Genomic DNA, 15,469 nt, shown 5'->3' with positions numbered 1-15,469 from the left:
ATTTTATTACCCAAACTAGGTAACATCATTAGTGCTAGTAAGGAATGAGGTTTGCTGTCAGTTTGTATTTTATTTCCTTTTAAGAATAAGAATAATTTTCTTCTTGCTACCATCAATACAGATTCCTCCACTGCTGTAAGAACATATGGAAGTTTAAGTGGATATTCTATAAATTTGGATGTTTGCTCAGTATTTCTTAGACACTTATGTAATCCACACTTTACAATGTTCTATATTAGGGCTAAAAGCCGTGTTATGATGAGCAGATAAAATTCCATTTCTTCTTTATTTAATCCATAGAATACACCATTTGTAGAATTTAAAAACTAGATAAAAGAGCATATTAAATGGCAGGTGTATGAAGTTTTTCCATAAACAATGTTTGAACAAAAAATCCAAATTACAAAATATTAAAAATATGTTGGTACATTAACATAGCATTCCACTAAAGCATAAAGATACAGGTATAAAGAAAAATTGTGCCACTTACCTATTTTTTTGCTATTTCTAGGAATGTTTTATTCTGTACATAGGACCATTCTGTACAAAATATGAAGTCTACATTTTTATTACTCATTACAATAAAACAAAGTACAATGTATGTACAATATTAAAATGAAGCCATACTAAAGCCACACAAAAGAAGACACTTGTAATATTCTTTTGACATTCCTGATGTACAGGCATAAGGTTCTGGAGAACATGGGAAGATAGGTAACACTGAACTTTATGAAGAGTAACAATCACCAAAACTATTTTTTATTTGTACACTTTATTTGGGATGTATTTGTTTTAACAATAATTTAATACATAACTTGTATAAAACATAACATGGGGATAAGAAGGAAGCCAAACAAATTAATACTACTAAATCTTAGTATGCTTAGGCAAGTTTGTGAACTAGCCTGAAATTTCTAGAACAAATTGTGATGGCAATAATGCTACCTGCTCCAGAATAGTTAATTTTTGGTGAATGTTTATCTTCAGTAAAGAGCAAAAGTAAAATTTAGACAGTGAAAGATCTTATATGCTGAGCGTTACACAGTCAACCAAACATTGATATACAGTATTTTCTCATTCCCCCATTCCCCAGGTTAAAATTAGACTGCTTCTTCTCAAAACCCTCTTTCATGAACCTACTGAACAGCCAAATTATAAAGAAGATATTTGATAAATTATCAGCTAAAGATGGGAAGTTCAAACAATGGTATATCAAAATACATACATTGCTTTATGCAATTATAAAAGCACCCTTCCCCTCATCAAAATGGAGAAGACATTTTTAAATTGCTTTAATTATTTGTATTTCATTATGGCAAAGCATACTTTTATTTCAAGTTTGACAGGTATTATATTCACAAAAATAGCTATTTGTTTGAAGCTTGAAGTGGTCTTTATATTCAATTTTTTCTTATCACTAATTCCCATCATTCTCACCTGATATGATCTATTCTTAATTTTCATAATATACCTTGGACATTTCATATTTGAGACCAACAAGGAGGCTCTGGTCCCCAAATGCCTGCTTTGTAAATTTTTTATTATGGATGAAGATATATTCGTTAAAAGGACTATTTTAAAGCAATTGCAAATTTTGTTAGTGGTAGAGATAAGAAAAAAACAAAAAACTCATTCTAAATCAAATTGATCTGAAACTGCTCTTGAGATACTAAAGTCTAAAATACTGGCTACCCTGAGAGCAATCAAATATTAAAGACAAAGCACAATACATTTTTTTGAAAATTTATTTGTGCTTTCCCATCTAGAACAGATAGAAGAAAATTCATAATGGGCAAGTAATGTTATAGAATACATAGCAGCATTTGAAGATCAACAGCAATGCAGATGATTTTTCCTTTTTACTTGAGGGCTGTACATGTTCTGTACACTTATTTCACCAAAATATAGATATTGATAGCAGAATTACTATAACTTCTCAGCTTTTAGGTATCTGAAAAAGTTGGAATGCCATTAGAGGAAATTTGTCTACGCTAAATTTTCTAAGATGCATCTCTCTAAACAATAACAGCTAGGGAAATGTATCCAAATTAATTTATGTCCTGATGTCTGTAAAGATTCTTAGCAGGTAACATATTCCATATACTAAAACTTTAAAAAAAGAGAGAAAAACAGGGAAGCCATTTTGATAAATAGTAATTCTGAAACCAAGAAATATATGCAATTACTTTAAAAATGCAATTTACTTTTAGCCAAGGCAGACATATTTTTATTTTTAGGAGCACAACTTCTCTACCAGCTCAATTCCAAAATATTTTGTCCTTCGTGCTAACGGACCAGAAAATATGGCTTCAATCCATACAAAGTACTCAACCAAGGGTGTCTCCTATCTGGAACCATATTTGGATTTAACCATTTCTCTAGAAATTAGACGTGATTAAGATTGTCATGAAAATTAGCATTCTGTATTAAAGAATTAATAACTTTCCAAACAGCCAGAATATATCAAGGCAGTAATGCAATTTCCCCCCCCCCCTTTGAGTATTTTTCTCCCCAGATTTATAAAATGCTCAATAGTTATATATGAATTGAGAACTTTGAACATTGTCATGGTACTAATGGCAGGCAGAGGAAAGAGAGAAAGAAAATAGGCTCAGTTCATCTGGCACTTGTCTTGTGCAACCTTCATTATTTCAGAGGACTTACATAAGAAAAGTCATGCAAGTTCACTTCATCTTATCCTCGTTATAAGCTGATCAAGATAGGAAAAAACATGGAACTCCTGTGTGGATTGTCACACATGCACTTCATTGTATGCACATGGATATTATGGACAAAAACCTGAAACTGCAACCGATTTAAATTTACTAGCACATGTACGGATGTGAAACATGATAGATGTCATAGTTTCATGCCTTTTTCTATATAGAGCTGCTTTTAATATACAAACAAAAAATTATGTTTGAAGAGGCCTGAAATATCTGAATGGTTGCTCAGCAGCAGTGCTTGATAATTTGCACTAAAATAATTTGCTCTCCTTTCAACAATAACTGGAGAAAATGCATGCTTCCCACTGGTTGGTACTATGCCAACAGCACCAAGAAAATGTCTTTGTTTAATACTAATCAACTCAAGTTTCTGATTACAGAATTAGGTAATTCACCATTGTTTGAACTACTTATCTTGAGCTGCTTACACTGTATTGAAATTATTGCCTAACAGAATGGGGTTGAACAAAAGCTTTGACTTGTGTGTAACTGATCAGTATGGCACAAAAAAAGGTAAGTTCTCTACTGCGGAACAGAGTCCAGAAAAAATTGTTTTTCTCCAAATAAGATATCACTTGACTAGTCTAATGCCCATCATGTGATAGTAGATCCTCAGCTCGGCAATGAGACTCCAAGGCTTTCATGGTATAGATATCCTGAGGCAATTCAGACTTGCGCCGTACTATAGGACGTTCCCTTTTTTGCTCAATCAGTCCCTGCAATAAAAAAAAGCAATGTTTAAAAAAAAAACCTGAGAGATTTCTTACACCAAAAAGTGCTATTTATTTATAAAATTTATTGGCCGCCCATCTTACCATAGGGTAATTCTGGGCAGGTTACAGTTACATCTAAGTTAAAACATAAAAAGTGAAAATAAAACATTAAAACTTGTTTTCTTTTAAACAAGAATGAAAAAAAACAGTAAAAGAAAGCAGATTTCAGTAGAACAAAAGCACCCCGTCTCCCTGTAATTTTTGGAGTTTGCCATATTCTGCTATGGCATTCCCCTGAAGTTGTTCCTGTTTGTTTCTGATTCTCCAGGAAGCCATTCAGTACAAAGTTTATTTGCTCTATTTATATAGAGTAAGTAAGCTTATTGTTGTAAACACAGGTCATAAAATACAATGTGTCATAAAATACAATAAAATAACTGTAAAACACTGAGACTAAGAGCCTTAGATGTAAAATGGTCACAGCAAAACAAAGCCAAAGCTATAACTAGGATAATATTCATTTCTTTATTTAGTTTTATTTATTTCTTAGTTTTGATAACAACTTTGTTGCTAACAGTTAGAAACATGTCTGCAAGAAGATAGTTGAATTTTCCAAGGTTGGGTCCCTTGAATTCACCTGCTGACAGTAATTTGGCCTTAATCTCATTTTAAATGGGGCAGTGGAGGACATTATGGATGTCCTCCACTTGACCAAAACTACAAGGATAGTGATGTCCAAAATCTCGCGTCAAGATATATGGAGGGCATGGTCTGCAGGCAAAGGGATTTAAAGCCTTTCTCTATGAAGCCCTGGTTATATTTACCAGGAATCTATACCATATGAACGTAAGTCCTCAGGATACAATTACACTATTATCATGATACAATTATAAACTATCGCTTAGCTTGTACCTGAATTGTTGGCCCCAGCTGTGGTTGCTAAACAATTACTTGTATGTTACTAGTATAATGCAGGTGGTAAAAACCTTTGAGAGGTAGTGGAGGGACCCCAATGACTCTGGTACATGTAACAGGACTATAGTAAAATATATTATGGCTAGAATTGTGTAGTATTTGGTCACAAAGTGGGATAAACAGTTCAGGTTTAGGAATCGAGGCATTTGCTATATCTGTGTCTTTTCCTGGTCTCTTATGATAGCCACACAGTCCCAAGAAAATACATGAAATTAATGAAGAAGGCAGGGGAGTGCAAATTCAAGGTCTGATAATTTAAGTGGTGGCAGGTACTTTATCAGATCCTCTCAATAGGAACTATTTGAGCCAATATGGCCAAGCAAAAGAGATTACATGTGGCTATTTCCTTTCTCCTGTACTTAATCTTTATTCCCATGCTCTGCACTGATATTCAGTTTGTTGGCTACACATAAGTGTAACCTGTATTAAGTTGCACTCAAAAGTTTTATTTATCATTTACCAAATGGTAAATAAAGAATATTTAAATAAATATTCTTATAAACCACTATACTCCGATAAGACTTCCAAAGATTTATAGCATTAAAAACCATAATTTAAGAATGTGTTTTCAGTTGCACGCTCCTTAATTTTTCTATTTTTATCAAAAAGCATGGTGAAAAACAGGCAACATATGTGCTGACAAAGTACAAAAGCTAATGACACCCCCCCTCCCCAGCCTCCCGGGGAAATCAAACCACATACTCCTGTTCAGACCTCACATTTACAATCAGTAATCAAGTGAGAAAAACAAGTCAGAGTTTTGAAGTGTAGTTTACTGCTTTAAAATAATGATTTATTCAATAACCCCATATATACATTTTGATAGTAATGTATCAGTAGTTATAGGTATATTTTAAAACTTTTTTTGCCTCTAAGAATATTAAGAGACATGAATATTACCAGGGTCCCAGGCCTGCAATTATTGACTGTTTGATGTTTGACAATTGGATTTTCCACCCTTTAAAAATTGGCAAGCTGTATCCATTAGAAGCATTTTAGTACTTATCTGTGCAAAAGAGTAAAAAGTAGCTACTATGAAGCTATTTTCTATTCTTCTTTATGATATTGGGTAAAACTAATTAGAACTAGTATGTTAGTTTATGAGCTAAGCCAGTGGTTCTCAACCTTTTTAATGCCGCGATCCCAACCAGTCGTAAGTCAAGGACTAAACCGGTCGTAAGTCGAGGACTAAACCGGTCGTAAGTCGAGGACTAAACTGGTCGTAAGTCGAGGACTACCCAACCGGTCGTAAGTCGAGGACTTTCCCTGCCCGGGAGTGCCGCGCATGCGTGGTTCCGCCCCCTGCGCCGGCCGAGGCATAGCTGGCAAGCGGCAGAGACGGAGCAGGCCGACCACCAGCTGGCCCAGCCCAAGGGAGGTAAGGCACCTGCCGGAAAAGGGGGAAAAATGGACAAAAAAATGGCGGACAGCCTTGCTTGGCGACCCCCATGAAATGGTCGATCGACCCCAAATGGGGTCCCGACCCACAGGTTGAGAACCACTGAGCTAAGCAGAAGTATACAATTATTCAATTCAAGTACAAAGTAAAACCAAATTTAGCATGTATTAAAACCATTCTGATAACAAACAAATGAAGTGATAATTTAAAAATTACTGGAATTATTCTGTTCATTTCAATTTGTTGCAATTTTAAACAAATTGTACAATTCATGAGTAAATAGTTCTGAATCAAATTTGGAAAAAATAAGCTATTTCTCTCTCTCTCTCTCTCTACAGGTAGTCCTCAGTTAACAACCGCTCATTTAGTGATCATTCAAAGTTACAACGGTGTTGAAAGAGCAGCAATTATGACTGATCCTAAAAGTTCCAGCCATCTGAGCACCCTTGAAGTCACCCAATCATGATCTGGGCACATGGCAACCAGTTTGCACTTATAACAATTGCAGCATCCTGTGATCACCTGATCACGATTTGCAACCTTCCCCACATGCAAAGTCAGTAGGAAAACTGGCCAGGAAGGTAGCAAGTTACATGGGTAAATCTCTCCCACCCATGCATCCTCCCTGAGCCTTACCGCACTTGCACTACACTTCCCTGGTCACTTGTGCACCCTCCCCAGTTACTCATGCACCCTCATGCACTGGTAAGCCTCCCCCATCCAACAGCAGCATCCCAAGTGTTGCTGAGCTCATGCTGTGCCTCTCTGCCACTCACACATCCAGCAGCAGCCACCCAAGCCCTGCATGCGTGCCTCACCTCCCACCAACCACCTGCACACATCTGGCAGCAGCCACCCCAAGCCCACTGCTCTTTCACTTTGCATCGTCTGCCACCTGCATACCCTTTCCCACCTGGCAGCAGCCATTCAAACCCTGCTGTGCTTGCGCCACGCCTCCCCTGCCACGTGCTCACACTTTTCTACCTGGCAGCAGCCACTTACTTCCTGCTGGCCTTCTTGCAAACTACTTTGGACTTGCAACCTCCTGCTGGCTTCTCCACTGACTTTGGTTCTTCCAGCAGGAAGCTGCAGGGAGGTACTCACTGAATGACCCACAACCTTTCTTTAATGAATGCAATAATACAGGGATTGCTATTGCTAAGTGACGTGGTCAGGTGATGTCACACTTTACAAGTGCATTGCTTAGCTATAGAAATTCCAGCTCCAAATGCCATCTTAACTGGAGGACTACCTGTATATGCTTACCGGACAAGCTTCTTCCTTCACACCCTTTGTCAGCACCTGCAAGTCTTCAATTAAAGGCCCATCTGTTTCCATTGCAACAGGACTGCTCACTAGAGAGGTGTCACTATATACTGAGTACTAACCAAATACAAAAAGTTATGTCAGATTTTTTTTTTATAGCAAATCTCAGATTCTTAAAATTGTTAGAAGCTATAACAATTCAGGCACTTCACTGCCAGAAATGTTAACATCAGTCCACATTTGGATGAACATTTTAGCTTCAAATCGGAAATAAAATGTAACTTGATTTTCTTAAAAGCAAGAGATTTGGCAAAGCTTCAGGGAGATTAAAGGGAAGAAATTCAAAGAGTATTTAATTTATGGAATTTTGTTATTAGAGATATTGTCATGGCCATTAACTTTGATGGCTTTAAAAGGTCATTTAATAATGAAAAATGATCTTGTTGGTCATTACTAATTAGGGCAACAAAGAAACAATGGAAAATAACTATGAATTGCTATGGCTTTAGCTTTATGCTATGTGCAGCTAGGATCAAATGATATTCTAAATTCCAGATGTGGCAGAGCAAGAGTGGGATTTGTGGGTGGGTGAGTGGGGATTCTAGGCTCTCATATGATTCCTATTGTCAATGGAAATCATTAAAGGATATAAATATAAAGCTACATTTCTACAAAAGAAGAGTAAATAAATGTTACTTTGGTAATCTTTATTCTTCCAATTAGATCTAAATTAAAATATTCATCCTCGGAATGCCTTACCTGAGGATTTGATTTGGCTAGATTTTCTATTTTGACCCAAGCTTCTTCCCGTTCCTTCATTTTTAGCTTTTCCCTAGGGGAAAAAAGGAACATTCACACATACTAAGCAACGCTTAATGAACATAAAGGAATTAAATTAACATAAAAAAGATAGGAAATACGGGAACTTTTCACATTTATTCTTTTTGATGCATTATAAATAGATATTAGAATTATGGATAAACAATAATCCCAGAGGAAAAAAAGGGTAGGAAGCAGAGATTAAAAGACACACACAAATACACCGGGGGAGGAGGGGGGACACCATTCTTATAATCAGCTATACAATTGCTCTGATTTGTTGCTTTCTCTCTACTTTCCACATTTTCATAACTTAAAGTACGAAACATGTATGTGCAGGCAAAATGAAAAAAAATAACAATTCATATTAAACTGAATTTTTAAAGACATTCTTTGACAAGTTGAATATTCTTAAATTCCTCTTTACTTTTGAACAAAAATGGATAATTATAGTATCAGAATGAAGCCCCTGGCTTTATCCTTTAAGCAAAACTTTGTTTAGTTTTAAGCAATATCTTGTGCTATACAATTAATAAATATATTTAAGCAATTAAATGTTTACAATTCCATTCTGATCTTTTCTGAATATACTAAAAGCTTTCTTTGATGATTCTGAAGAATGTATAGGTAATCCCTGAGTTACAAGCGTTCCGCACCCCTCCAGCGGCCCGATCCAGGTTCCAGAGGCCTTTTCCAGGCCGCTGTGGCTCGGATCTAAGGCCGGGGAAATCTTCCACGCCCTGATCTGGGCTCTGGAGGCATTTTCCAGGCCGCTGCCGCCCAGATCAAACGGGGGGGGGGGCACGCGGAAGCATTCCCCGGCCTTAGATCCGGGTAGCGACCTGGAAAATGCCTCCAGAGCCCAGATTGGGCTGCCAGCGGGCGCAGAAGTATCCCCCAGCCTCAGATCTGGGCTGCAGTGGCCTGAAAAATGCCTTCGGAGCCCCAATCCAGCCTCCAGAGGCACATGGATGTGTCTCCCAGCTTCTGTTCTGTTCTCTGTAATATCTACAGAAGTGCAGTACAAAATTTATAACAAACACAGCAGGATGTTTTCACAGATATGAATGATAAATAAAAATGAAAACATGTTAAGAAGAAACTCACTTAAGTTTTTCTGCTTTAAATTGCTGAGTGCAGTCATCAAACAATTTTTGGTTCATTTCCATGAAGAGTTTCAGAGCATTGTATATCAAGCCATGTATTGTCCTATAAAGTAAAAAAAAACAACAGATTCAAAATAGATTCAGGCTTTGCAGTGCATACATTCACAAAAAGCCCCCAAAGCAAATGGATGTTTCCATTAGCTAAAAGTGGCACACAGAAACTAAAGAGTCAATGAGGAATATAATACTTACGAATTCTGTGAATACACACCAATGTGTTCTGCATCTGTGCAGTTGCACATATCCCAGAGTTAGAATGTTTGGCAGGAAACTGCCATCTTGCCCACTACATATGCACTGGGAATGGTTTCTGCTGATTCTGTTAGTTGCTGTGGAGATATCCTCAGACCCAGTGATGCACAGCACCTAACAGGGATGGATAGTAGGCTGTGTGAATTCACAGAAGACCACTTGAAGAATCACAATTCAGGTCAGTAATTAGTTCTTCTTCATCATGGTCTCTGAAATTCACACCAGTGGGGGAATAGTAAGCTGCATCCCTGAATATGGGAAGTGGTTCAGAGATTTATAGATGAACAAAACTGCTCTTCCAAATTCTACCTTCCTTTCACTGCAAAGATTCTTATATTCAATATGCTTCATCATGTCATAGCACAGCTTGATGATAAGTATGACTAATCTAATGAGGCAACAGTAATCCTTTGTCTGCTTCCCAATAGCAAAAGAATAGATATGAGGCTTGCTGAAACTTCTTAAAGTTAGAAGCAAATCCCCGAAGGACATTCAAGATATGGAGTGATGTTCTAAAATAATGACTGAGAATAGAAAGAAGGAAGGTCAAATAATTATCTGAAACAAATGGAATTTTAAGAATGACTTTGTAAGAAAATTCTGACTCAAGAATTAGTTTGCTATAAAAGATGAAATAAGATGGGTCTGAATATGTGGTAGAAGTCACTTATTCATCTCGATGATAAAACGTTTTCTAGGATAAATTCTAGATCAATTTCAAGTGGTAAATAGCAAGGAAGAAGAAAAATAATATGAACAATTTCATAAAAATTTGACTAACATACCAGAAAACCATCTTCACAGAAGTAGTATTCAGCAATCACCATTAGGAAAATTATTAATGAAACAAAAGCTAAACAAAAGCTAAACTGGCATTTTTCACTTTTACTAAAAGGAACAGCAGATGAGGGACCTTTTCCTGGATGTGTTTCTTTCAACCAGACTTAACTACTACCATATACATAGACAAGTCCATGAAATTTTCTTGGCAAATCTTTTTGGAAATAATATGCCATCTTCCTAGGGCTGAAAGGAAAAGACTGGTCCAAAGACATTCAGTTGGCTGTTGTGTCTAAGGCAGGACTAAAACTTATAGTCTGCTAGTGAACTTTAATTCAGTGCCTTTAACTGGCTACTAAACTGGTTCTCGTATGAGGAATATATCAAGTATATGGATCAAAACATCTTTAGTATAACATACAAGGTGTACAAAAGCCAAGGTCTGCAAAGACTTTACAAAGCATCAAAAGAATCTCACTGTTGGAAGGTATTAGTCAGGAGAAGGGTACAAAAAATGTCCAAGGTATTGGATATACCATGGAATACAATGAAAACAGTCATCAACAAGTGGAGAAAATATGGCATAACAGTGACATTACCAAGAACTGGTTGTTCCTCCATAACTGATGAAAAAAGAAGAAAACTGGCCTGAGAGACTGCCAAGAGGCCTACAACAACATTAAAGTAGCTACAGGAATTTCTGGCAAGTACTGGTTGTGTACTACATGTGACAACAATCTCCCATATTCTTTGTATGTCTGGACTGTCAGGTAGGGCGGCAAGATGGAAACATTTTCTTACAAAGAAAAACATCCAAGCCTCTCTACATTTTGCAAAAACCTGTATTATGTCTGACAAAAGCATGTGGAAAAACGTGTTATGGTTTGATGAGACCATGGTTGGCCATAATTGCAAAAAGTATGTTTGGCGCAAAAACAACACTGCACATCACCAAAAGTACATCATACCAACAGTGAAGCATGGTGGTGGCAGTATTATACTTTGGGGCTGCTTTTTTTTCAGATGGAACTAGGGCTTTAGTCAAGGTGGAGGGAATTATGAACAGTTCTAAATATCAGTCAATTCTGGCACAAAACTTTTAGGCCTCTGATGGAATGCTGAAGTTGAACACAACGCAACAATGACCTAAAGCAAAACTCCAAATCAACAAAAGAATGGCTTCACCAGAAGATCAAAGTTTTGGAATGGCCCATCAAGAGCCCAGACCTGAATCCAGTTGAAAATCTGTTACCTGAAGAAGGTTGTGCACAGGAGATGCCCTTGCAATCTGATAGATTTGGAGCGCTTTTGCAAGGAAGAGTGGGCAAAGATTCCCAAGGCAAGATGTGCCATGCTGATAGGCTCCTACCCAAAAAGACTGAATGCTGACATAAAATCAAAAGGTGCTTTAACAAAGTATTAGTTTAAGGGTATACACACTTATGCAACTATATTATTGTCTGTTTTTATTGTTATTTTCCACCCTAAAATATTTCACTTTGTTTTTCAGTTGAATTGCACATGTTATATTAAATGTAGAAAAAAAATTGGGAGGTGATTCATCTTGGTCTCATTTTTTTTTGCATCTCAAAAGGCATTTTAGCAGGTGTATAGCTTTTTTATATCCACTGTATGAAAAAAACATTTCATGATACATATTGGTCTTATGTCTAACAAAAAAGAATTGAAAAGATTAGTGTGAAGTATGATTACTCTATGGATTTGGACAGGAAGATGAAGCTACCACAAAAAGTTCAAACTCTGGGAAGTTCAAATGATGGTTTGAGCAGACACAGAACCTATTGGTGTGGATCACAGAGAACAAAACAAACTATTACTTTTCATTAGTAAAACAAACTCCTATTTTTACCCCATATTAACATGCAGATAAGTTTACGAATTGAAATCTGGCAATACTGTATAAAGCAAAATTCCACATAGCAACTTTTGCAGAAAAGATATATTCATCACCCACTAATTAGCAGTAGTGTAACTTAATTATACTGACAGATGTGAATATACCTAACTGAAATATATATTACAAATACATCAGGATAAAAATTCCCAATGAACACAGCTATACAATCTAAAAGTCTATATTCTATTATAAACACATTTTGGGGAAAAAATTAGGTTGCTTCATCAACTCATGTATCTAATTATTATAGCAATTTAGGAACTGATATTGCAAATATTTTGTTAAAATAATCTCATATTGATCCAAAAGCAAACCTGTAATAGTTATACTGCTTACTTACTTTGTATTTTTTTAATGGTAGATTTATTCAGTATCCTTGGTTACCCTATAGGTAATTCTTAGTTTATTTGCAGCTTATAGGAGAAACATGTTTTATTTCCTCTCTTCTATATGAAACATTCTTTTATGGCTGAAAGTTCTACCCACGTTCTTATCCACATAACCTATTATCCACCAAAAATAATCCCTTTGTTATACTGTAAGCCAAATTATGGATTTGAGTGGTTGTATGCCAGAGTTGATTGATGGAATGGCCTATAAATTCTATAAAATTAATAAATATAATAACATTTTTAAATAGTGGATTTGGGGGGCAGGATGTACAAGCACACATTTGTATTACTCATGTACATTGAGCATTTGGCAGAAAGTGGTGTAGAAATCTGATACTTAAGCCTTTTGTAAGTTGTGCCAATGTCAAATTAATTCATGTCAGCCTTTGAGGGTGAGCTGAAATTCAGAACAAATTACACATGTAAAGATCTGCACATTTTCTCAGTCCCTCATAAGATGTAACGTATAGCTTCACTGATTGTATTGAAGGAATAGTCTCATGTTCTTTATATTCATGGGAAATTCAAGAGCACCACACAAACACTACCATAATTTATAAAAAGTCTTCCAACTGAGCTATGTTAGATTTTATGTATCAAGAAATATAAAACAAAAAGATTCTTACTTGTTCCAGTGAGTCTTTGAATTTCGATACAAGGATGGAAACATGATAGGTAAAATCTTAGCTGCATTGTCACTGATTAAGCTCATAATATATTCATTATTCCAGTAGTATAGTGCTCGTTCTGCCACCTAAGGTACATGAGATAGTTAACCATTTAGCAACTTATACAAACTGTAAAATGCCTATTATATTCTCTTTTTGATGATGCAATCATGCTTTAATCTTATTTGAGCTATTTCTAGCAGTTCATGTACTCTGCATGCAACATCTATTATATAGATCAGGGGTCCCCAATCTGTGGGTCGCAGCCCGGTAGTGGGCCGTGGCCTACTGGCCATCAGGTTGTGAATCAGGCTGGCCAGTGTGCACACACCTCCTCACTTGCACTAGCGCCGTGGCCGTGGAGCACAAAAACGGGTTGCCACTGCATCTCGGGACACAAAAATGGACCACTGCTGCGCCTCTGGACACAAAAACAGGATACTAACGCTGCGCCTCTGGGCGCGAAAACAAGCCACCGCCATGTGAAAACGGGGTGCCGCTGCACTGTGGGGCGCAAAAACAGCCGCAGCCCTGCAGGAACAAGGCACTACATCATGCAAGAACGGGGCAGTATCTTAACGCAAGAACAGGGCAGATACTAACTGACCAGAAATATCACAAATCATGATCCTTTGCCTGCAAGATGCTATTCTCATCAGAAATCTGAGCTTGTTGCTGAGCACACAGATCACAATCATGCAACCGCAGGCCTGCTACACCAGCCAGAACTTCAAAGACCAGTTATAACAACCAGTCATCCAGCTCTGTTGCAAGTTTAATTAGTCACTAAAAAGGTAGTCACTAAACGACTACCTGTAATTCAAATTGACTAATAACTGACTATTGGCATGTCATGTTAATTTTTTTAAAAACAACAACAGACAATTAAATGTATTAGAATGACCAACCTGAAAGTGGGGACTGGAGACGCACTTTGCTAGCTGCCTGAAAAGAGGTTCCATAACCTTCACAAATTCAGTTGGTTCAATAACATCTAAAATTTCTTCTAATTCATTTAAAAACATAACTTCTTTTGGACTATGAGTCTTTGGCCAGTATTTGAGTAGCGCCATCACCACCTGAAAGTAAAATACCCAAATACCTAGGTTTCTAATTGCTTGCCTCAAATATTATTTATACATCATTAGTGCCATATATAACACAAATTCTTATCATTAGTGAATAGGGCATTACAAGGAAACTTTTGATCTTTTGATCAAGCGCGTTAGTTTGAAATACTGACTTCAGCAAACATGACTAAACAAAGTTTTGACATTTTCACAGAGTGATCTCAAAGAGTCCTATTTATTCAAGTGAGAAATTATCATTTTCTTATTTAGAACTTTTTTGTGGATGTGCAGAAAATAAAGCCAGGTCAGTTAGGAGAAATACAGAATAGTGACTGGGGCTTCTGGAAATTAAAATGTCTATTACTAATTCTTTTTTAAGTCTCCAAATAGTAAATTAAAACTAGTAATTAATAATAATTAATAATTCAAGTGATACTCAATGGCTTATTGCCTGCATAAACAATACTTATTTCTATGTTTATTTATTTGTAACCTGCCTTTATTATATTTACAAATAGCTTAAGGTGACAAACATATGCAATATTCCATCCTTCTCCTATTTTTTCCACAACAACTCCTTGAGCTGAGAGAGAGTGACTGGCCCAAGGTCACCCAGCCAGCTTTCATGCTTATGGCAGGACTAGAACACATAGTCTCGTGATTTCTAGTATGGTGCCTTAACCATTAGACAAAACTGGTTCAACTGTGAGGTAAAAACCCATAACAATAACCACATAGCTCCCACATAGAAACATATACAACAAACCAAAGAATAAAGCATTATTGCTGCTAAGTAGGTTATGTGGAGATGTATTATGAAATAATACAATTTCTTATATTATTCTAGTGTCTTTTATTATTTCCATTTTCTTCTGAAACAATGCAATCCAGAAAAAGAAATTTAAAAATGAAATATGTGTCTCTACGTTTGCTACTTAATGTGATCACTTTTATAGTACTGGTAGTAGATTAAAACCAGTATATATACAGATATTATTCTGTAAACAGTTCGCAAATTGTTTAATTTTAAATCATTTTTAAAGGCACATTGTCTTTCAGTTTAAGTTGTTCAAGCTGTACCATTCTGAACATGTAATATGAATAGTGCACTATGCAAGTTAGGTATTGCAGATGCTGAAGTAATAAGAATACAATTTTAAAAATACACTGTTTAAATACTTAGATAATATTTTCAAAAGGAAGAAGAAAAACTAGACTTACTGGCTCAGTAAGTGTGCTGTCCTTTTCTAAAAACTGAACTACGCAGTAAGCCAGCTAAATTGAGAGAAGATAATAATGCTATTAAGTTGTGGTTCAATAGAAAT

At 36.3% G+C, this 15,469-nt stretch overlaps 1 protein-coding gene across 3 annotated transcripts in view; it reads right to left on the bottom strand.

The window, feature by feature from the left end:
* Window positions 1–504: 504 nt before the first annotated feature.
* PPP2R5C (protein phosphatase 2 regulatory subunit B'gamma) overlaps window positions 505–15,469 on the bottom strand; it is a 64,260-nt gene continuing 49,295 nt past the window's right edge. For all 3 annotated transcript variants that reach the window (XM_029285833.1, XM_015824680.1, XM_015824681.1), the window contains 7 exons: window positions 15,366–15,419; window positions 13,983–14,153; window positions 13,033–13,160; window positions 9,006–9,107; window positions 7,839–7,911; window positions 7,080–7,196; window positions 505–3,442 (listed from right to left, as the gene is read on the bottom strand). In XM_029285833.1, coding sequence (XP_029141666.1) covers window positions 3,311–3,442; window positions 7,080–7,196; window positions 7,839–7,911; window positions 9,006–9,107; window positions 13,033–13,160; window positions 13,983–14,153; window positions 15,366–15,419 — 777 coding nt within the window. In that variant the 3' untranslated portion in view covers window positions 505–3,310. The remainder of the gene's footprint in view (window positions 3,443–7,079; window positions 7,197–7,838; window positions 7,912–9,005; window positions 9,108–13,032; window positions 13,161–13,982; window positions 14,154–15,365; window positions 15,420–15,469) is intronic.

The sequence above is a fragment of the Protobothrops mucrosquamatus genome, unplaced genomic scaffold (assembly GCF_001527695.2).
Source record: "Protobothrops mucrosquamatus isolate PMUCROS unplaced genomic scaffold, P.Mucros_1.0 scaffold2321, whole genome shotgun sequence".
NCBI lineage: Eukaryota > Metazoa > Chordata > Lepidosauria > Squamata > Viperidae > Protobothrops > Protobothrops mucrosquamatus.
The sequence above is the reverse complement of the archived record's forward strand: the minus strand, read 5'-3'. Positions and strand labels throughout refer to the sequence as shown.